The 23458-nt window shown below is 55.5% G+C and overlaps 1 protein-coding gene across 1 annotated transcript; it reads right to left on the bottom strand.

Annotated features, from left to right (window-relative positions):
• Window positions 1-7016: 7016 nt before the first annotated feature.
• MRPL23 (mitochondrial ribosomal protein L23) lies at window positions 7017-15032 on the bottom strand. Its single transcript, XM_053561935.1, has 5 exons — window positions 14900-15032; window positions 12201-12323; window positions 11375-11457; window positions 10669-10742; window positions 7017-7240 (listed from the first exon to the last, which is right to left on the bottom strand). Exons 1-5 carry the CDS (start codon window positions 15019-15021, stop codon window positions 7076-7078), a joined length of 567 nt encoding a protein of 188 aa, XP_053417910.1. The 5' UTR covers window positions 15022-15032; the 3' UTR covers window positions 7017-7075.
• Window positions 15033-23458: the final 8426 nt, after the last annotated feature.

The following is a 23458-nucleotide window of genomic DNA, read 5'->3' as shown; positions in this document are numbered from 1 at the left end:
AGAGGACATCCTCAGTGCTTCCTGGGGTTCCTTAAGAGCCAGCTCAGGACATTGAAGGGTACATGTGGCCTCAGCTCTGGGGCTCTGAGGGCCACACACTGGCCACCCGCTCTGCCTGGGGGCTGGACCCTCATGTGGAGCCCGGACCCTCATGTGGAGCCCCACTGGGGGCCGGGATGCACCCTCTCCTCTTTGGGTCTCTGAGCACTGACACTCAGCCAGTGTGGCCTGCACCCCCCATGGCCCCTGAGGACATCTTGGCCGCTGAGGCCCTGTTCCTCCTAGAGCTGCACTGTGGTGGGACAAATCAGGAGGCACATGGGAGGGTGTGGCAAGGTGGGTGGAGGTCACACACTGTCCCTGTTGACAGCACAGTCAGGGGCCACTGGGCAAGGTGGGAGCCCCTTGCTCTGGGGTCACCCACACTCCTGGGGTACCCTCACTCGCTCACATACACACACGCACGTCAGCAGGAAATGAGACCCCTGTGGCCCCTCACTGCTCTGGCAGCAGGCATGGCGTTTTATGAGTGCTACAAATCAGATATCACAGTTTGGGGCTGACATGGTTTTTATAAGAATTATTTAAGGCCCTGGCCGCCGGTAAAGTCCCCAGGAGAACTGGGGCAAGGCCCATCCAGCTGTTGGGGCTGTTGAAATTCCAGACACTTCGTAAAGTGGAGGTACGAAGGCAAGCATCTTGTGCTGTTTAGTAGGACGCTCACCCCTGCCCTGGGTGGGGGGCCTGCCAGAGAGGAAGTGAGATTCAGGGTCCACACCACTGGTGTCTGCCCCGCCTCTGGTCCCAAAGCATCACTGGGGACACTGGAGCCTGGCCCCTCTGTAGCCTCCTGGGCTCTGTCTGTGATGGGTCAGCCCCCTGGCTGAGAGCTTGCTGGCCAGATCCTGGGTCAAGGGCCATCGTTTCGGGCTGCTCCCTTGCCCCATGCTGGACATTACTGTGGCCAAGGAGAATGGCAAGGTGGATGGTCCAGGGTGCCCAGTACACCCCAAAAAGCTGCTGACACGTGGTCTCAGGCGAGGCACATGCAGCACAGGGCCCCTGCCAGTCATGGGATGCCAACATTCCAACTCTGGAGCGGGAGAGCATGTCCATAACTGCCAAACAGCAGCGTCTCCCTGTGACTCCGGACACCCGACGCTCCTTCCCTTATGACACTACCATTGTCCAAGCAGACCCTCTGTGAATAAGGGACATTGTGACACAGGGACGGGCAGGGGCACTGCACCTGGGGAGGGAGACTGGCAGGCATGAAGGGTTACAGAAGGGGCACGGGCTCTTCTGCTGGGAGGGGGCTGCGGTTGCTCCCCAGTCAGAAGGGCCTGGGCTGTGCACCAGGAGCCCCAAACCAGGCCTCTGCCTCCAGGCACTCTGCGAGCCCGGAGGTCCCAGCCCCTGACCCCAACCCCGATGCCCACCCCGGCTTCCCACAGGGTGGCAATGGGCTCCACCTGTGAACACTTGTCCCGCAGAACGTGTGCTGTGGGCCCAGGGGACACACACCTAGCATGACAGTTGGCCAGGGGTACTTCTCTGCTTCCTATGACTTCCATGCAGAAGGGCCACAGGAATTTCTGGAATCATCTGTCTTCCATCTCTGTGAGAATAGCTGTTAGCAAAGAGCTTCCAGGGGGTGTGGGGTGGTGACACCTCCTCTGTGCACCTGACACACCAGCACCCCTCCTCCCCACTCAGGCCACAGGTGAGGGCGGTGGGGCCACAGATGAGCTAGGGGCCCTGGCAAGGCAGGTGGGGTCTCCGCCCATGCAGAGCTGGCCTTGTGCAGGCCTGGCCACTATGTCGGTGCTCCAGCACCCTTGGAGGCCAGAGCCAATCAAAGCCATATGTGGGCACAGCAGAAAAGGCTGATTATTTTGACTAGGAAAAGGCCTATTTGCAAAGAAATAATGAAGTGACTTGGGGGGATGGGTGCTGGCTGTGACCTCAGATGGGGGCAGGGTAGACGCAGACTCTGAGCAGGTCACCCGTGAGCACTGTGTAAGCAGCCCTGTCCTCGGCTGACTGCTCTGTGGCGCGCTGTGGGTCCCTACTGGGTGGCCTGCGGCCTTGTGGGGTGCTGCCCCTGTGGGCTGGCTGGGGGGCCCTGAGAGAGAGTCCTGGGGCTGTTGCCCCTTCAGGCTCCTATTCTCTGGCGTGTCCCTGGGTGGGGGGGAGCTGGAACACAGACACTGCTTCATCTGCTCTGGAGAGCCTCCTAAAGTGGGTGGAGGGCTGGAAACAAGTCTTTGCCCTGAAGAAACTTACAGTTGGGGTATAGCAGTGAGGCTGCATCCTGAGCCAGTGGCAGCATGTGGGAACAGTGCACCCCATGTGTGCAAAGCCAGCTGTACAGAGGCCTGGGGTGAGGGGCGGAGTAGCAGCTGAGCAGGGCAGGTGGGCTACAGGCACACAGGGCGACCAGAGGCCCTGGGCTGGCACCTCTATCCTTCAGAGCCTTCCCCATGCTACCTCTCCAACCTGGGCCCCAGCATGGCAGAGCCCCCAGAGTTGTGTGCAACCATCCCCCCAGCTTCCAGGCTGCTTAGAACCCCACCCAGGCCTGCGCCAAAAGCTGTCCGATGGTGATGGCACTCGCTCTCCCAACCACCACCTGGGCCTCCCAGAGAGGCCATCTGAGCAGGTGGCCCGTCCTCTGCCACCTCTAGGTGCTTTAGAGACTGAGAACGCCTTCCTGATGGTGAGGGTAGTGCAGCCACAACTCAGAGCTCCAGGCCAGAAGGTGCCCTAAGAGGGAGGAGGCTGTGCCCTGGAGACTGTGTATTCCTGGCAGCGCCACACACAGCAGCCCAGAGGCGGCGGCAGCCCCAGTATCCATCGATGCATGAGTGGGTAACGGGACGTGGCCTTTCCACGTGGTAATAGTGCTCGGCCATGAAGAGGAGGGGTTCTGGGACCTGCCACACACAGACAGACAGACATCGTGCTTAGTGAGCCAGGCCAGTCACAGCAGGCCCAACACCAAATGACCCCATTACACGAACCATCGGAGTAGGCAAAGACATGGAGGAGGTCAGTGGCCACCCGGGCCAGGGCTGCAGATAAGGGTGCAGGTGGCTTCCCGGGGAGAAAGTGTGTTGGGATCACGTGCAGTGATTCATGACACTCGCCTCTGGGAACACACTGTAAAGGGTGCACCAGCTGCTGTGTGGACACCTCAGTAAAGACATTTATAAAACAGACAAGAAGTCCAAGGCCAGTGCTGCCTGCTGATGTGGTGTGAAGGAGGGGTTGGGTCACTCGGCCAGTGCCCAGGAGCGACCCCAGGCCAGGGTGCCTGGACCTGTCGTGCCCTGTGCAACTGTCCAGGTCTCCAGAATAGCCTGGTGGCCTGGCCTTCCATGCAGCCATGTTCATCGCTGGCTCACTCACCTGATGCAGTTTGCAGCCACATGAAAGTTGGGGGTGGGGGGCAGGAGGGGAGCCCGAGATCAGGAGGCCTAATTTCTTTACCCCCAATGTTTGAAGTGCTACAGAACTGAGGTGACCAGCCTCACCAGGAACCGCTGTGCTCCTAGGCTGGGGTCCCCCATGGGGGACAGTGCAGTGGACAACCCTGACATGACTTTGGGAGCCCTAGCCGCAGAGGCACCCAAGGAGCGGGCGAGGAAGGAGGGGGCTAAAAGAGGCACCCAGGGGGGGCTTCTCCCAGCACCAGCTCCTGGGCTGGTCACCTGCAGCCAGCACCTTAAGTGATGCCATTTGGAGGTGGGACCACAGAGCGATGCAGGCACAGCCACCCTGGGGATACGTGCTGCTGGCCCACAAAAGGGAAAACCAAATGCCCACAGGAGGGATGGTGGCCAGAGGAGTCCTCAGTCCACTCAGATAGCCTAGTACTCACCTGGGACTGCCAGGCACTGAAACACACCCATGGGCCATGCAGCTGACGCTGTCCAGCTCGAGCAGGAGTGGGGCACACAGTGTGCGTCCAGCACTGCCTGAGCCTTGCACTGCCTCCCGTAAGGCCAACAGAACCCCCCACCCCCATGAAAAACACACACAAGATGGGGTATCGGGCACTGCGGTCTGCACATTCCCCCCTAGGGCTATTTGCTGGAGTTAGCTGCAAGGAATGGGGTATGAGGACAGGCAAAGCCCTGTCCATCTGGGCTGTCTCGTGGGTCAGGCCCTGTCCCATCCCTGTCCCTCGAGAGGTTGTCCAGGCACAAGTGGCTGGATATGGCTGGCTCTCACCATTTCTCCAGACAAGTTCCATCTGCAGCAATAGACAGGCTGTGGGTCAGAAAGGGGTCTTGTCAGGCATTTGGAGGACAGGGACACAGGTTACTACCATGGGGCCCCATCCCATCTTCCTAAGCCTTGAGGCAGGTTGGGCCACAGGAAGGGATGGACCGCCCAGCTTGTGAGGGCTCTGAGCTGCCCAGCGGAGCTGGGGGCAGCCCTCCTAAATCCCTGAACCTCAGCACACCCAGCAGCCCCTCCTCTCTACCACTCCCAGTTCAGCCTCATGGTGGGCATGCAGGGCCTGGAGGGAGGCTCAGCCTGGGAGGGAGGCTCAGCGCTGGAGGGAGGCTGAGTCCCAAGGAGGCTGAGCCTGGAAGAGAGGCTGAGCCCAGGGGAAGCTGCGCAGTTGCCTGCTGGAGGGGAGACATGTACAAACACCTTCAGGCTTTGGTCTGCTGCCCATCCCAACTGAGACCTCCCTTGAGTAACTGAGAACAGTTTCTCAGACTGGATGGCCCTTCTTTGGCCCTCCTGTGCCCGTGTTCAGTCTATTCTAGGCATTCTCGGGACAGCCCAGGTTGGGCACCTGGAGGGCTCAAAGAACCTCTGCCCTCAGCCAGCCCCTTTCGAGGTCAGCAGGTCATCCGCAGGGCAGACAGTACAAAGGGGACGCCTCATAAGGTCTGGGGGCCAGGGCAGGGAAGCCAGTGCCCACACGCCTGCCGGGCAGCAGGCCCTTGACACCTCTCCTCAGCCCAACTTGCTGCAGGCCGCTCTGCCACCAAGGGCGGCGGAGGGGAGGCACACAGACTGCACTGGCCAGGGGCTGGGGGTGGGGCGGCAGGTCTGCAGGCTGGGGTGGGGGCAGCGGCCGTGATGGATGTGACCTCAGCTGAGCGGCCTGGTGCCTCCTCCAGTCAAGGGTCCCTGTGTGCAGGGCTGGCCGTGTAGCGTATGAAGGATGGTCCCCTCCCCTGCATGAGTTAGGGTCCTCAGGGCTCCAGGCCCCATGAATCACTGCTCAGGAAAACAAGCCGACTCCATCACAGGCCCTGCTTCCTGACCTCCCTGTCCCTCTAAATTAACACAAGGAGCGGCATGCCCGGGCCTTCACCTCTCTCTACGTGTCCCCTCCTCCTGTTCTCAGGGTGGGGGTGGGTAGCCAAACCAGCTTCACAGCCTCCTCTCACAGGGTCCTCAGAGGCCACCTCAGCAGAGGGACAACCCAGGACCCCAGCTCAGACCACAGCAGGCCAGCGCTGCAACACGGGGCCTGGACCCTGAGCCCGGGAGGCTGGTGCCCCCCCAAGGCCCCATAGTTCACATCCCCACGCCAGGCCAGGCTCTCCTGCCTGCTTCCTCAAGCCTACGCCAAAAGGTGCGCATTCCTGGAGGGTCCCTCTGTCCTGTCCTGGTTCTGTGTGTGACACTGCCAGTGGCTGTGCCCCTTCTGGGGCAGACCCAGGGTCCCAACAGAGGTCACAGCAGACTGCCTGACCACTCACAGCCTGAGCCCCACCACACGGACACCTTCTGCCCTCCTGTGCTCAGCTGAGTGCTGGCACTGGCTTCATGCAGCTTGTGACGAGCACTGACAATCTGAAGGCCATGTTGGCACAGTGGGCCTGCAGCACCTCCTCCTCTGTAACAGATTCAGCAGCGCTGCTCCAGCTCAGCAACAAGCATGTCCTCTCACAGCCACTCACCGGGAGCTCCTGTCCACAGGCCAGGCCCAGAGCCATGCCTTGTGTAGCCTCCAGAATCTGGGGGCCGAGGGTAGAAAATCCATCAGACACACCTGCACTTGGGCTTCGTGCCCAGGTTTTCACAGCTATGAACGCTGCCTGAGCACTCCATGGCCGTGACGCTGGGTCCCCACTCAGACCCGAAGTCCCATGTGGCCAGGCAGGGATGGTAAGCGTCGCCGGACCCCAGATCAGTCCAGACCACACGATGGCCCCTGGTTGTACTTCCAAACTTCCAAAGTCAGAGCTGCCAGCACCCAGCAGGGAGGAGTCCTCAGTCTACTGCGTGGAGGTCAGGCTGGGTATGGGGTCCTGGGAAGAGGGGCCAGAAACCTCTGCATTCGATGTAAAAATATCACAAACCAAAAATCAAACCCCACATCAAGCTCAGGGGATGGGGGCTGCCCGGGCCAGCTGCCCTACACAGCCCCACCTGCACCACAGGACAGTTGTGCCACGACTTTCATCAGACTCAGGGCTGCAGGCCTGGCGGCTCCCAACCAGTCCTGGGCCTGCAGAGCAGTGCCCGCACACAGGACACACACATGCCTCTGCTCAGTTTTGAAGGGACAGCCGGCCACACCTGGCTTCCTGTCCTCCTGCCGGGACTGAGGGATACCACTGCCCTGGGATTCCTCCCCAGCCCCTCTGCCAACTGCGCCACATCGAAACCATCAGCCGGGACAGGGGCTCCTCCCCAGCCCCCACACGGCTCGCCACATCTCTCACCCACTCCACCCTTGCACTCGCGCCACTTGCCCACTCTTGCCAGGGCCCCTGACACAAGCAGCAAGCGACCCCCTTCTGGTGCTTCTCCCTGGTGTGTCCCACTCCTGGCTGCATGGGGCTCCCCTTGTCACAAGGCCACCAACCCCCAGTTCCCTACCAACTCATGAGACCCAGAGTCCCCACTGCCCAGGCCCAGTGCGTGCAGAGCAGCCGAAGCTTTGGGGAGCGCCAAGCCAGGCCCTGGGGGCTGGCAGAAGGCAGCAGTTGTCTGCCTGAGACACAGAGGCAGAGAACAGAAGATGACAGAGGCTCCAGTCCTTCCTCCACACAGCAGAACTTTTATTTGGGCTGTCAGACCACTCTGAGCTGCCCCATCACAGGCTGAACCAGTTGGGGACACCACCACGCCGGGGGTCGCTGCTCTGCCTCTGCTGCTCGTCCGCCATGAATGTGCTCTCGGCTTCATTGACAGAGCTGCTTTCAAGCCTCGGGTCTTTCTCAGGAAACAGGTCTGGGAATATGAAGGTCTGTCCGTGGGCCTGGGGAGAGAGCAGGGCTCCAGTGAGGCAGCAGGCCCCTCTGCAGAGGCCCTGTGCGGGCGACTCACACGCTCTGGGACAGAGCCTCCCACTCTGCATCAAGTCAATGGCCCAGAGATCAGTTCCCTACCCTCAACCCTCGACCCTCATGGCAGTGTCCCCAGAGCAATGTCCCTGCCTGGAAAATAAACATCCCCCAGGCCATCGCCAGCCTCCAGCTCTTATCTAGCGACGGGAAGCCATCACTCTCGGACAGTGCCCTTTTCACTGACACTGTCTCCTCATGGCTGGCGTCTGCTCCATCCTGGGCTCATTAAAGCTGCACAGCACAGCGGCCATTCACCCAAGGGGGCCCCAGTCAGATGGAGGGGCAGGAACAAGGCACGGAAGGACACAGTGCCTGGTGCCACGCTGGGACATCTTCCATCCAAATACCTAAAGGCCTTTACCCCCATAAAAGCCTCCCTCTACCCCACTCAGAGCTTGGCAAACAAAAGGCACATAACGTACAGAGAAGCCTACGTATGCAGAGTCTATAAATCAAGGCCAGCTCCGCATGTTAACTGGTTCTATGTCTTTCACTATAAGCTCAGAATGGGCCAGTATTGGCCTGGCCGTGGCCCAGGCCGCTGAGCATGTGGGTCTGGGCACCAGGCTGCACACCGTCGGGGAAGAGGCAGGGGCCCTGCTCTTTGGGAACCTAAGCGAATGTAGGTGCCATTTAATCTGCTAACTACTACTAAGCTCCAAATTTAAAGGGTGAAAGGCAGGAGGGCAGCACGTCCCCCAGGCAATGCCCTTCTGCCCCCAGACAGGTAAAGCTGAGCCTGCAGCCGAACCTGGAAAGCCCTAGTGAGTAAACTGAGGATGTGCACTTGGCTCCCGCATACCCATGTTTTGTGAAGAGATTTGGATGTGGGCAGGGAGCCAAGTATGGCCTGCAACAGTCCACAGACCTCACCCTAAGCAGGGCTGTAACCCCTCAAGTTGTGGGGTACAGGCCAGTGACCGAGGCAAGAAGACCGCATGAGTCCACAGACCCCACCCTGAGCAGGGCTGTGACCCTCACATGGTGGGGTGCAGGACAGCGACCATGGCAGGACCGTGTGCCGGGGCCCGGTCGCCAGCCTGAAGGAGGATGATCTTACACGGACCCAAACTTCTTTTCCCTGTTTTTAAAATACCAAAGGGCAATAGTTTACAGGCAGGGCTGAGTGCCCAGAGGGGGATTTATATTTAATATATTGAGGTGATTCTGCTAGTTTTCTGAGGAAAGAAGAACCCAAAATAAAATTTAAAATGCAAACACAAAGACAGCAATTTACAATAGTTTGGAGAAAACATGGGAGAAGGTGGATCAGAGAAACTGCTCACCCCTCACAGGAGACAAAGGCCACGTGGGTGCTGTGTGGTTTCCCAGGGATTCTCCTTTGCAGAAAAATTCACACTGTACTTTAAAAAGTAAAACCCTCAATCCTTCCACAGAGGAGCAAGAAAGCTGCAGCGTGGCAGAGCGGAAGGGGGAATACCGTGAGAGAAAGTGCACCCCGTCCCTGCCAGGTCTCAGGCACCGAGAGCTCTGTCTGGATTGGACGTGCCCCCACCAGGCCAGGCGGTTTGCTCTGGAGACACCCATGGCCACATGCTCTAGGCCTTCAGACGCTGCTGTGTAAACACGGTCTCAGCGTCAATGACCTTTTTGTTGTGTGGGTAACTGAGGCTCCTGGGCAGCTCCCAGGGCCAAGGAGACGTTTGTCAGGTTGTCAGGGAAAGTGCATGAGCCCGACCACGTGGGATAGGCCTGGCCACAGCACTGGCCCGACTACCTTCAATAGCTCAGTGTTTCTTTCCGGTCACCCCTTCACATGCTTTACAATCGGCTGTGCCCAAAGGGACGTACTCAGGAGAAGGAGTCTCAGCAGATGGGGGACAGAGAAAGAGCCACTTCAAGGTCCTGGGTCTCCTTGTGGGGGACAAGACCAACCACCCCAGCCATTTCTGGGCAGTGTGAAGACTGCTGATCTCAGGAAGGGGGGCACCCGTCACAAATCCTAATTCTGGAGCAGAGGAAGCATGCCCAACAGGCTGCCCTGCTCCCAGCTGCCCTGCCTCTCCCTGGCCACGGGACTTCCCAGAGGAAGACAGACAGGCAAGTGGCAGCTGCAGACGCCAGATCTAAGAGCTGCAGGGTTCAGCTTTCACGAGTGAGGAGGGGCCCAGGGAAAAATGTAAGGGCTCGGATGACTCAAAAGCCACTTGTAACCATAGCTTGCCTCTGAAGTGACTCGTGGCAAATGCCTGCATATGGGACATGGACCCGCGTGCATGACAAAGACAGATGGGCTGGGTTAACACCTAGCACACAAGGGCCTTTGTGAGGCCAGCGGCTGTGCCCTCCACCTGGATTGGCTGATTTTATGCACAGCAAATATTAGGCCAAATAATTAAGGGGGCCCCTGTTTAGAACAACAAATGTGACTGTTTTTCACAGAAGCTGACACGCCAACCCGGTCTTACCCAGCCGCCTCCTAACTCCCTGCGGCTGGAGACAGTGTTCACAATAGCACTGCTGCCACCTAGCGTCTACCCTCCCCGGGCCATCGCGCTGAAACTGGAGGGACCCTCACTGCGTGGCTCCAAATGGTGGGGGCCGGCTAAAGGGAGGCTTCCTGTAAGATTCGCATACAGGCGATGCCACAGGCTGGAGGGAGTTCTGCTTGGAGAAAGAGGGACACTAGCCAGGGACTTCTGGTCCAGCAGGAAAGGACTTGAGATAAACAGCCCAAAAAGAGGCTCTGAAAATGTGGGTCTCACTCTTGACAAGTCTGGATCTCAGGAAACACAGCCCCGTGCAGTGTGGGGCGCAGGGGACCCTCCTCCCAGAATCCCTGGCACAGGCTCAGAAACAGCCCGTTAGAGGCAAAAGCAGGGAGCCTGGAGCATGTGCTGGCCTCCTTGCAGGGGCCCCAAGGATGCTCCCAAACTGTGTGGGCACTGAGACCAAGGCCTCCTTTGCGCCACTGTGTGCCCCCAGCCTGGATCCCGTCCAAGGACAGCTCTCCAGAGGCGGGCGACCTTCGAGGCTCAGACACTGGTTTGTGTCAGAGCCAAGCCCGCCAGGATAGGGGTGGGTCTGCCTCTGTCCACAACACGTTCGAACTCCAAAATTACGAAATGGTTGGCCGCCAAGCTCTCCAGACACCCCAGCACCTATCTGCTCCCTAAGCACAGACCACCCCCTCAGCTCTGCTGACGGCCCCATGCCCAGGCTGACCCCATGTGGGGCCCAAGACTGCGCAGTGGACTCTGGGACCTGCCCCCAGGCCTCTCTGGGCCCCAGGGCAGTGGCTGCAGCACAAACAACCCTCAAGGACACGTAGTGCGGAGCCCCTCGGAGGCCCCGGCCTGTTCTGGCCGTGCTCACTCACCAGCTGCACGTAGGCGACCTTGTAATCTGGCTTCTTTATTCTGACATTTCTGTGATCCCTTTTCCTGTGAGAGCCTGTTGGAAGGGGGTGAAAAAAGAAGAAACTTCACTGCCAGCTCTCAGTACAAGACATGCAGCCCAATTAGCCCAGAACCCATTTACTTTCCAAAAACAGGGGCAAGGCTCAGGAGAGATAGGAACAGCACTTCGCACACAGCAACAACCATTTCCCATCAGCCAGTTACATCCATAGAAACCAGTACCACTAAAACGAACCCTTTTGCTCTGCTAAAAATGCTAAAGTGTCTTAAAAACTCAAAAAGCCATTTTGGTGAGGATGGGGGTGGGTGGGCTCTGACATGAAGGTGCCTGGCACAGCAGGCTCATGGTGTGGACAGAACTCAGGCAGCAGCAGAGGAACGAGGCTCCACGGACACAGCACCCTGCTGATGAGATCCTGCCTCCGCAGAGGGACCCCACCTTGGAGGCCAGCCAGGAAGGAGGCTGGATACAGAGCAGGCTGAGGCAGGGCTCAGAGCTGACCTGGGGTTCTGATCCCAGCTTCCCAAATCAAGCATGGTGTGGCCCCAGCAAGTCACTCCATGCCCCCGTGCCTCAGTTTCCCCAGGTACAAAGTCAGAACGAGACCCTCCCCATGGTATGAGTCCACATCTGGGGCATAAGCAGCAGCCCCTGTGCCCACTCACCATGCTGTACACGTGTCCGCACAGCAGCCACGGGAACGTTGTAAATTTGTTCAAGATAATTCCTGAGGTCCACCCTGGTCATCCTGGAGGTAAAGAAGAAAGAGAAAGAAATTTGAGACAGGCTAAGATAAAAAACACCAGGGCAGACAAACCCTCCCCAAGAGAGAGGCTATGAATGGTGCCACGGAACAAGGGGTGGGAGGTGGACCCTAAGGCCAGCACCACTGCTGAGGACCACCTAGGTTCAGTGGGTCCAGGACACATCCCCTTTCAGCAGAGCCTTGACGATCACTGTAACCCAGGCTCTAGGCCAGCCCACCCGTCTGTAAAGGCTGCAGGACCAACCCTGGCTTCCACAAGAGGATGCTGCCACCACCTTGGTCCAAGACTGTCTCAACTTAAGCCTGAGCTGGGGACCTATGATCTTGAGGTTTCATAGAAGCACCTCGGTTTTGGTCACAGTGCACTGTGTACCTCCCCAAAGGCAAGGTATACATTGCACCCAGAAGTCCAAGGCAGCATCTCAGAAGCTGCTCTGAGCAGCTCTACCAAGCACAGCTTGCTCCCACCCAGCCTCCTGATGTCCCTCCTGGGAAAGGGCTTAAGCGAGAGCTCAATGGAAGACAAGAGCAGAGAAGCTGGGCCAAGTCTCAGAGACCCCACCCTCCCAGGTGGGGGCAGTCACAAGCCCCAGAGGCGCTACAGATGCCAGGTACCCACTTCATCAGCAGTCCCTGAGTTCTCACAGCGAGAGAATCCCAACTTGTGAGTTGAGTTAGCAATGAGCCAGGACCCAAATTCCCAGCCTGATTCCTTCTGGGCTTACTCCATGGGAATCCGGAACTGCACGGTGTCCTCAGGCTGGGCTGTGCCAGGTCGCACCAGCTGGATGAAGAAGTTGGTTCGGAACACCCGGAGCTGTGGGCCACCCAGCTGGTACAGAGGGTACCTGCCCAGAAGAGACTTGGGTCCACGTCACACACTTCGGACACGGTAGATCCCCAGATATCTACTCACTTCAAGAGGGGTGGGGAAGGAAGGACACAGAGGTCCCGATAGTTCCCATTTTCACTGCGTGGGTCTGCCTAAGATGGGCTGCCAGTGCCCTGGTTCCTAGTGTCAAATGAGGGGCGTGAGCAGCTGACCCCCAAGGGCCAGGCTTTGGACAGGGCCAATAAACTCAAGGAACAGAAGCCGTTGAGTACATCCCCCAAACAGGCTTGGACACATGTTGAGGCCACCAATCCCACCCAGGAGAATGAACCTGACTGGAGCAGGCCTGCCCACATCCCTGTAGCTCAGGTGAGGCAGGGCCAGGCAGGACTACCACAGCATGGAACTAAGGCCAGTTCTACACCCACCCTGCTGGTGGCAGTACCAGTACCTGAGGATGGATAATGCAGAATACCTAGGATAGGGCTCCAGAAGTTTATGCTTTCAGTAAACTGTGCTGTGGTTCACCAACTGGCTGATGGCACCACATTTCCCCACCTCAAACCCTCAAAGCAAAAAATCAGCTGGAGAGAAGTGGGATCGCCACTAGCTGGACTAGCACACACCCCTGCCCCCAGGGAGGGGCCAGCAGGGTGACAGTGGAGCAGAATGTCCACCCAAAGTTCTTGTATGTCCCTCAGATCCAGCAGAGCCCTGCCAGCCACAGGGATGGGGAAGGCTGCAGGGCCAGTGGGAGCCCCAGGTGGAAGTGGGCATGGGAGCACAGGGGCCATGGCGGGGGGTTCTGATGTTAACCTAAGGTCCTGCACATGGGAGGGAAAGGGGGTCCGTCCAGGGAAGATGAGGAGGCATGAGCACTGAAGGCCTGGGTGGGTGTTCCTGAAGGGTCAAGGGTGGAAGACAGGGCTGAGCCCCAGGACCAGGAGTGGCAGGGCTCTTAGGGACAGGGACTGGTAGCAAAAAAAACTTCTCAGAGCCTCTCCACTGTGGGGGAGCCACCAGCCCCGCAGATTCTTCTGGGTCTGGCCTCAGCCCCTCTGTCCCTCAGGTCACGGGCTGCAGGGATGGGCACAGGAGGGTGGCAGACAGAGAGTGGGCTTACAGTAGTGGGGTCTAGCATCCCTGCTCCCCCTGAAGCCCCATGGGAACAGGGGCCTGCCTTATTTTACCCACAGGTTCAGGCTGACCCATGACCACCCAAGCAGCTCACATATTCCCCCTGGTGACCAACTGTGGCATTTCAGGTGGGTAGATGGTTGGGGACCCTTTTCCTAACAATGGAGAAGGGGGCACAGTGGCTCACAGAACTTTCACTTTTCAAACCTCCAGGCTTGGGCCTAAGGGGTATGCTTGGCGGAGGGCCTGGGGTGGAGGCTGCCTGGGGAAGGCCCAGTGAGCAGCTTGAAGTGGGAGGGAGCCAGGCTCCCACGATCACGTCCAGTCCCATCCCTGGGCCATCTGTGGCCTGGGGCCTGAAGATCTGGAACTACATACAAGGCTGACAGCCTCCTCTTGGCCCCAGAATTTATGCTTCAGGCCCCAGGCCTCTCCAGCCACCTCTGCAACTCCTGTGCCACCTGAGTTCTGCACACCAAGTTCCAGCCAGCCTCCCTGACCGCTCCCCGCAGCATTTCATAAGCACCTCAAACATAATGTATCTCAAGTGGAACTCTTCATTTCTCCTCCCTCCTCAAAACACAAAAACCTGGCTGGCTGCCACCCGCCTGCTTCCCCACGGCCCCACGGGTGAGTCACCCGAGACCCCACCCTCTCCCGTGCCCCCGCCCCATCCCACCCAGGCAAGTCCCATCAGCTTCCCTCCAAAGCCTCCTTGGCAAACGGGGCAGCACGTGAGTGGCCCTGGCTCTGCCAGGCTGCCCCTTCAGGGCACAGCATCTGTCCCAGGCTCCAGCACCCACCCAGGTGTCTACGGAGAGAGCCTCGACCTCCAGGTCCCACCTGCACCCTCTCTCCAGCTGTGTGCAGGACCCTGCAAGCCACACCCTGGCCCCTCAGGCCATTCTCTGCACCTGTCACATCTGAAACATGTTACAGTCCCGCCAAACCCACCAGGGAGCCTACACCTTTTCACTTATTCATGGAGTCATTCCTTCACCAAGAAACATGCAGTTTCTTGCTTAAATTTTGGGCAAGAAGTCGGGCCAGACAAGGCTCCTGCGACCCCCGGAATCTGCCAGAAGCTGATGTGAGGTGGGCGTGTTGGCCGCAGGGCAGCGGCCTCCCACCCCCAGCGCCGGGCCCAGGAGGCCCCGCAGTCCCGTCAGCTCGGGCCTGGACCCCGCACGCCAGCAGCTCCCCCACTTGTGATAACCATGCGTGTGAAACGTCGCCCAGGGACCTGGGGGGAACCTCGTCCTGCAGGCCAACCTCTCAGGTCGCCCCCGTCCCCAGGGGATGCTCGACCCCAGCGGGGTCACCCCGAGCGCTAAGCGGGGGTGCAAGGGGACCTGCCTCGGAGGGAAGGGGCTCAGAGCGCCCCGCCCCCCATGTAAGGCCGTCTGCTTGTGACATTAAGGGGCGCCTGGAAGCGGGGCAGCGGCCCCTACTCACAGCACGTTCCGCGCCATGGCGGCGAATTCGCTTCCGGAGCCCGCGTGGCGGAAGGAGCAGCGCGCCCGCCCCTCACGGCCGCCGGTTGGCACAGCGCCCCCTCGCTTCCGGAGGCCGCACATCTACACCTGCGCCCGCACCTGAGTCCGCAATTGCCGCCCCGCCCCCACACCTGTAGCTCCGCCCCTACTCCTGGCGCTCCGCCCCTTAAGCCCCGCCCCCACCCTGCCTTGCGGAGGCCCCTGTTCTGCACTCCCAACCTCGCACCCACGTGCACGCCGCACCCGCCCTTCTCTCACTCCCTCTCTGGCCCACTGTTTCTGCCTTCCGCACCACTCACACCGCACCCTACAACCCTGCAACCCGGGTTGGCCCTGGCCTCGCCCCACACTTCCCACTCACACCACCGCCTTCCCGCGGCGGGTCTCCCACCCCAGTCCCTAATGCCTCCCGCAGCAGTCAGCCCTTGGGCCCCGCACTTTTTCTCTATGTCCCACCTGCCTGCCCCTGCCTTCTGAGGCCCATACACGCCCCTAACATCTCAAGGTCACAGCCTGGCCATCATCGCCCTCCCTTTCAGCTGCTGGGGACTGAGGTGGGGCCTGGGGCTGGGGAAGGGCACGGTGGGCTGTCCCTGGGTCCCAGGCCCCTCTCTCATTTGGCCATTTCCCACCCCACCTCCCAGGTTCTAAAACCCAGAAGCCCCTCCTCTCCCCTTCTGGCCAGCCCAGCTTGCCACCCGTACCCTGCGCCCCCAACCACACTTCCTCCAAGAGGCCACTGGTCTCCCAGGCCTTGCAGTCCGTCGCCCTGCTCCACCTCTAGGCTGGGCCCCTCCAGCCTCTGGCACTGCCCTAGATGGGGGCAAAGAGCCCAGTTCAGAGCTGTCTTCCTCTTCTCCCTGGCTGTGTGCTACTGACCAGGAACTCCTGGGAGAGGGGGCAGCAGCCTCCCTCCCAGGTCCCAAGGTCTGTTTCCTTTCTCTGCTGCCTCCCCTGTTCCTCTCTGCACCCTAGTGCCCTGCAGCAGGGAGGGCAGGGCCAGGTGTCCTGCAAGCAGCAAGGCAGCAGGGGACCCCCAGGGAAAGTGGGCCAGGGTCTCCCAGCCGGGCACAGGAATATGGGGCCTCCAGGTGAAGATGGGCTGCGGGCACTGGGGCCCACCAGACCAGTGTGGAGGCTGTTGCTGGTGGCTGCCCAGCTAGCTGGGAGCCGAGATTAGGGTGGCCTCAGAGGGGTAGGCTTGGGATGAGGACTGGAGCTCTCAGGTAGGTGTATCTAGGATGAAAGTATCCAAGGTGGGGAATAGGGAGAAGGTGTGGCACTGCCCTCTGCTGCCCAGGCCTCGGTGGGGTGGAGGGGGCTGGGCGCTGCATGGCAGGGTCCATGCCAGTGGCAGCCTGAGCTGCACATAACCCCAGTGCCAGTGTTCCAGAGAGTGGTGACTGCACAGGCCCGGGTGTCCTTCCCTACCCTAGTAGAGAAGCTGCGGGGGAGAGGTGGAGGGTGCAACGATGAAGCTGGAGAGCTTGGGCCTGCATCTGGGGGGGCCTGAGGCTTCCCATTTCTTTGTGTAAAGCTCTGACTGTTAAGAGCCACATCTGACACCAAACTGTGACATTGTGCTCAGCGATGTAGCCAAAAGTTGGGTTCAAAGTTGTGTGGCTTAAAGGAGAGGTGGGTTCTGGGGTGCTGGGCTGTGTCTCAGTTGGTGGGTGCTGGGAGTCTGAGCAGGGGCCAAGGTCCCATGTGAGAGGGTAGCAGACATGGGGTCTCCATGGGGCATACTCCTCCGTGCTCGGTCCCAGCTGCTCGGTTCCTCAGCCACCTGGACCTTCCAGCAGAAGGCCTGGGGTTTCTGGATGCAGAGGCCAAGTCTCCCCAGCCTCTAAAGGGCCCTGAGAGGCCTAGAGGACCAGTGAGGGCCTTTCTTCCTCTTTCCTCTTTGTCACTAGATACAGCCTGTCACTTCTCTGCATGCCTCTTCCTAGAGGCCACCAGTCCGTCCACACAGCGAGTATGCAGGAGGAAATACAGGACACCCAGTAAAATCTCAAGTTCAACTAAACGACTAATATTTTTTGGCTTTGTCTTTTTTAAAAATAGACTATTTTTTAGAACAACTTTAGGTTTACAGAAAAATTGTGCAGGAAGTGTCGGTCCCCACAGGTCCCCTCTCTCCCCACCCCTTGTTGGTGACACTTTGCCTTGTTGGGGCAGTCTGCTGCAGTGAGTGAGCATCAGCACCCCATTGTTCACTAAAGTCCAGACACATCTGGGTTCCCACCTGCCCTGTCTTACCTGTCCAGCCCCTGGTGACCCCACACTGTCACTGTCTCCATAGTTCGGCCTTGTCCAGACCATTCTGTGGTTGGAACCGTCTGTGCGTGGCGTGTCAGGGTGGCCTCTGTGGTCAGTGGCACATCCGTCATCCTCTGTGTCTGTTTGTGGTTTGATGGTGCATTTCCACTTAGGGCCTGGAGGACCTTGGTTTGTCCACTCACCTGCTGAAGGACATCTGGGCTGCTCCCAAGTTTAGGTAATTTGAATGAAACTGCCACTCACATCTTCGCGCAGGTTTCCTTGTGGAAGCAGTTTCTACTCATTCCGGGGAACACCCAGGAGCCCATTGCTGGGTCGTAGGTGAGGTAAACTGGCTTTCTGAGAAACCACCCAGCTGTCCCCCAGCAGCTGCCACGTCATGTCCAGCAATGCTGGTCACTGCCGCTGCTCCACAGCTACATGGCACTTGGTGTCCTTGAGGTCCAGGCTGCAGCCATTCTCGGAGGTGTGTAGGGGCACATTTCCCATTTCTGCGTGTTCTGTCAGGAGCCTTCTGCAGGGGCAGCTCTCAGCTGTGGATCTGGGGCTCTGTTCTAAAGGATAGCGGCAGTTTCACCTGGGAAGGCAGGGGTCGAGGTCTCTGGGCTACAGGCGAGGGACAAGTGAGGAGGTTAGGGCACGGAAGCTGACCTGCACACATCTAGTCATTTGTTCATTCACACACCCATTCATTTATTCCACCAGGATTTAGTGGGGACCAACTCTGCACAGTGTCCTTCTGGGGGAGTATGTGGCCAAACGGTGCACAGAGAACCAGCTTGACAGACCCTGTGTCTCTGTGAGAGAGATGTGCAGCACCCCAATAGATGAGGAAGGTGTTGTGGAGATGTGCCAGGAGCTGGGGTCGGGGGGGATGCAATCTGACACAGGAAGTCAGAGATGACCCAGAAGCGACCAAGTGTGAGGGGAGGCAAGTGCGAGGGCCCTGTGGGTAGGTGGGGCAGAGGTCACCGGCTGGAGCCTTCCAAGGCCCACTGCTGCTTGAGGAGGACACCCACCCCTCTCTGTGGAATCTCAGTGAGGGAGTTCCCAGAAGGGCAGGAGTGGGGGGAACTGGGATTGTCCCCAGAAGGGACACTGGGTCAGGGTGCACCCACAGGCAGTTCTGTGCAGGGAGCAAGGGGGTCAGGTTGGCTGGGGGAGTGGGAAGGCAGGAGTGGGAGGGCTTGTTGGGCAGCAGGAAGCCTCTCTGTCTGCTGATGACTATCACAGCACCACTGGGCCCACCTCACCTGTGCTCAGGGGTCCGAGACCAGCCTGAGCAAGAGCGACACCCCGTCTCTGCTAAAAATAGAAAAACTGGACAGGTGTTGTGGTGGGCTCAGGTGATCCACCTGCCTCAGCCTCCCAGAGTGTTGGGATTATAGGTGTGAGCCACTGCGCCCAGCTCATTGTTTTCAATATACACTCTCTTATCTATCTATCCTATGTGATTCAAGATATTTTCCCAACTGTCATTTGCCTTTTCATTTTTTTAAATACCTTCATCAAAGTAGAGTCTACATACAAGAGTTGCACATTTAAAGTGCAATTTGACAGTCTCAACCTGCATGTACACCACAAAGCCACCACCATCAGGGACAAACACACCAAGTGACCCACAGTGTCTTTGCACCCCTCTCTGGCCCTCCCACCCCAACCGGGCAGTAACCTGGGCAGTCTGTGTTTGGGGAGAGTGTTGTATATGGGAAATCTGTCTGTGGGAGGTCACACAGTGGGGGCTTTCTCTGCCCTGGGGACAGTGTTGTCTGTGGGAAGTCACACAGTGGGGGCTTTGTCTGCCCTGGGGACAGTGCTGTCTGTGGGAAGTCACACAGTGGGGGCTTTGTCTGCCCTGGGGACAGTGCTGTCTGTGGGAAGTCACACAGTGGGGGCTTTCTCTGCCCTGGGGACAGTGCTGTCTGTGGGAAGTCACACAGTGGCGGCTTTATCTGCCCTGGCTTCTTTCCCTGCACAGGATTGTCCTGTGAGGCGCCCATGCTGGGGTACGTGTCAGCGAGACATTCTTTCTGTGGCCAGAGCGTGGATACACCACAATCTATTTACCCTCTCATTTGCTGATGGACATTGTGGCTGTTTCCAGTTTTTGATGATTAAAAATAATGCTGCTATTTAAATTCACATACGAGTCTTTGAAAGGATATATGTTTCCTTTTCTCGAGGGGAGAGACCTAGAAATAAAATGACTGTATCCCATGGGAGGTGTATGTTTGTGACTTTTTCAGAAGCTGCCAAACTTTTCCTTTGGCACTCCCACCTGAGGTGAGCTTCCTCCACACCCGGCCAGTGCGGGAGTGGTCAGTCTTTAAACTTCAGCCTTCGCTGAACGGTGCTGTTCAGTGACTGTGTTTTGTCCCCACTGGCCGAAGCAGCTGGACTTGCCAGTCATTCTTGTCTGGGGAAATGTCTGTTTGGAACTTTTGCCCATTCTTTTTAAATCAGGTTGTTTCTATTCTTACTGTTGAGTTTTGAAAATTCTTTATGTGTTCTGGATCAGCCTTTAGTGAAATATATGCTTCTCAAATATCGTCTTCCAGTTGTTATTTGAAGACCAAGTTTTAAACATTTCCAATGAATTCCTATTTGCCAACTTGTTCTTTTAGGGATTGCGTTTTTGATACCATGTCTAATAAATCTTTGCCTAATCCAAAGGCAAAAAAAAAAAACAAAACTTTTCCGTTGTGTTTCTGATGGGTACTGGTTTCTACTTTTCTTGTAAGTCTTTGGTTTTAATGTTAATCATGGCTTCACAGAATGAGTTGGAAGGTATTCTTTCCTCTTCATTTTTAAAAAGAATTTGTATATAATTGCTCTTATTTCTTCTTTGGATGTTTGGTAGAATCTACCCATGAAGCGTGTGGGCCTGGGTGGGTTTTTAAGTCCTCTATCAATTCTTTAATAGACATAGGATTATTCAGATTAGCTGTTTCTTCTTGAGTGAGCTTTTCTATTTTGAGTTTTTCAAGAAGTTTGTCTATTTCATCTAACTAATCAAATTTTTGGCATAAATTTCCTTATATTCTGTAGTGATACCACCTCTCTTATTCCTGACATTGGTAATTTTTCTTCCCCACCCCTCACAGATTTCCTGATCAGATGGGTTAAAAGTTTGTCCATACTACTGATATTCTTGAAGAAGCAGGTTTTGGTTTTCTTGATTTTTTAAATTGTTTTTCTGTTTTCTATTTTATCAGCTTCACTTGATTTTTATTTCCTTTCTTATGCTTACTTTGGGTTTATTTTTTTTTTGCCCTTTTTCTCTTTTCCTTAGCTGAGAACATAGATTTGAGCCATTTTCTTGATTTTCTAATAGAGCCATTTCCACGCCTTTCCACGGGTTCCCTTGTGTGGTGTTTTCGTTTCCATTCTGTTGAGAATACTGCCTAATTTCCTTTTCGATTTTTCCTTGACTCATGGATTATTCAAAAGTGTGTTATTTAGTTTCCAACTGCTTGGAGATTTTCCAAGGATCTTTCTGTTATTGATTTATAATTTAATTCCATTATGGCCAAAGAATATAATTTATATGACTTGAATCCTTCTCAGCTTATTAAGACTTGTTTGATGGCCCAGAACGTGGTCTGTATTGGTAAATGTTCCATGTGGATTTGGAAAGAATGTGCATTGGAGTGGAATGTTCTACACGTGTCAATCAGGTCAAGTTGGCTGAAAGCTTCAAGCCTGTTATGTCCTTGCCGGCTTCCTGCCTCCTCGTCCTATTAATGATTGAGAGAGGTATTGAAATTTCTGACTTTAATTCTAGATTGGCCTCTCTCTCCTCTCAAGGCCTCAGTTTTTGCTTTGTGTGTATTTCAAAGCTCTGTTGTTTCTTTTAACCTATCTGTGTCTTTGTGTTCAAAGTGTGTTTCTTGTAAACAGCATAGTTAGACTTTGCTTTTTTTTTTTTTTATTAATCCAATCTGATAATTTCTGTTTCTTAATTGGGGTCATCAGACCAGTTGTCATACATTTATTTCATGTGCTTACTGGTTTGGTTAGATGTGAGTCTCCCGCTTTGTTACATGTTTTCTATTTGTCTTATCTGCTCTTTTTCTGCCCATCCTCTGGTTCTGCCTCCTTTTGCCTTTATCAGGAGTTTTATTTATTTCATTTACCTCCTTTGTTGACCTTTTAGCTATTATTGCTTTATTATTTTAGTGGTTGCTTTAGGGCTATTTTAAAATCTTCCTTTTAAGTTTGATGGACATTTTTTGATATATAGAAACTTTAAAATTTTAAGTAGTGAAATTTACCGAGTCTTTCCTTTTTCTTCATGATACTTTCCTTGTTTTTAAGCTTAGAAAATGGTCCAGCATGAAAGCAGATAAATATCCACCTAAGTGTCTCTGAAGTTTATACCTTTCATTATCATGGTTGGTATGTTTTTTATTTTTTTAAGCAGCCGCACGGAGGTCATGGTTGGTTTTGATTGATATTCTCTCTCTCTCTCTCCGTCACACACACACACAAACACTTACAGATCACCTTTTCCTGCTTCTTGGCCTTTTTCATAGTTTTTCACTGGATCCCAGACATTGCGAATCTTATCTTAGTGGGTGCTAGGTATTTTTGTATATTTTATATTGTCTAAGTATTTCAGAGCTTTGTTCTGGGATGTATTATTTCCCTGCAAATCCTTTCAGGGCCTGCTTTTGTGGTTGTAAGGCAGGTTTGGGAGCCTTACAGGTCCAGGGCTGACTGTTCCCTCCACAGAGGCAAGGCATTGCTGAGTATCCAAGGCCTAGGGATTACTGGGATTTCTGCTCTGGCTGGTGGGAACAGACACTATTCCTGGCCCTTCAGGAGCTTCTGGTGTTGGGCCCTCTACTCCTTTCAGAGGTTGCTTCCAGCCCCAAGACACCAGCTCCCCAGCAGGTGTGTCTGCGCCCTGCTGAATGCTCAAGGGGCCTGCGCAGGTGTCTGAGCTCACTCTCTGAGCAGCTCTCTGCTGTCTTGGAGTCTGCCTCATGAACTTTAATTGCCTTAGTCTCCTCAACCCCCAGCTCTGTCTCATCAACTCAGGGGCTCTGCGGGCCCCACCTTGCCCGCTTCCTGCAGGCCTGGAAACACTCTCAAGGAAGTGAGCCAGGCAGTCGAGGCTCCCTGATTGTTTCCCCGACTCTCAGGATGGCTGCTGCACATCGCTCGTGTCCAGTCTTAAAAACTATTGTTTTATGTATTTGTGTCTGTTTTGTTTGGGGTTTGGGTTGTTTCAGACAGGAAAATAAATCTTGTCTCTGTTACTTCATCTTGGCCAGAAGTGGAAACCTGCCTTTTAAGTCTGATGGACGTTGTTTGAGATACAGAAACTTAAATATTTTAAGTAGTGGAATTTACTGTTTCCTTTTGCTTCATGATATTTTCATTGTTTTTAAGCATAGAAAATTGTTTCCCAGCACGAAAGCAAATACCTGTGCATCTAAATACCTCTCTATTTTTATTTTTAACAATTTTTTTTCCACATTGAACTTTGTAGTTCTCCTGGCATGTACTTTGGTATTTGATGTGGAGTAAAATATGTCACGCCCTTTTATTTCTCCTGCATACCTGATTGCCCTGACCTCCTTTATTAAATATCACTGCTCTTTTTCCTTGGACCCCTGGATCTTGTATTTACATACTGGGCCTATCATGTTGTAGATAAATGTTGTAGAATTGAATTTGTTGCCCACAGGAGTACAGGGTGTGGGGCGTGTGCATCATGGTCTCATTTGAGCTCACCTGGTAGCTGTGTGATTTTGGGACTTTGCTTAACCCTCTCTGAGCTGCTGTGTGCTCATCTGAAAACCCAGATGATGAAGGTGTCTACCTCCTGGGCTGCCGGGAGGGTTATAGGGCAAAAGCCAAAGATGCTTTGTCTGAGAGCTGCTGTGCTGGGAACACTCGACATGAGTTAGCCATACGCCCTTCACTTTTGAAATCTGCTCATGACTTTCAAAATTTTCTTTGCTATCCCTGACTATTTCTTCTTCTATATAAATTTTAGATTCATCCTGCCAAGTACCCTCCCACCCCGGTCCACCCCACCCCTAACCATATTCCATTTAATGTTGGTTGAAAATCTGGTGAACCTATACATCAATTTGAGGAGCAATGATTTTTCTAAGAGTCAAACTTCTTAAGAACGTGATATGTGTCCCCCCCCATTTTGTTTTTATATTTCTCATTCAATTTTGTCATTTTCTTCCTACAGACCCTGAACAGCCCTTAAGAGGGT

This window comes from Nycticebus coucang, chromosome 14 (genome assembly GCF_027406575.1).
Source record: "Nycticebus coucang isolate mNycCou1 chromosome 14, mNycCou1.pri, whole genome shotgun sequence".
Taxonomy (NCBI): domain Eukaryota; kingdom Metazoa; phylum Chordata; class Mammalia; order Primates; family Lorisidae; genus Nycticebus; species Nycticebus coucang.
This window is presented reverse-complemented; position numbering and strand designations above follow the sequence as displayed.

What these genes read in the sequence shown, in the direction of transcription:
- MRPL23 (XM_053561935.1), bottom strand. Translation starts at nt 15,021, where the DNA reads ATGTGCGGCCTCCGGAAGCGAGGGGGCGCTGTGCCAACCGGCGGCCGT. An exon ending in CAGTTCCGGATTCCCATGGA is followed by an intron (nt 11,458 to 12,200) that starts GTAAGCCCAGAA and finishes CTTTACCTCCAG; the next exon opens with GATGACCAGGGTGGACCTCA. An exon ending in AGGTCGCCTACGTGCAGCTG is followed by an intron (nt 7,241 to 10,668) that starts GTGAGTGAGCAC and finishes CTCTCTCCCCAG; the next exon opens with GCCCACGGACAGACCTTCAT.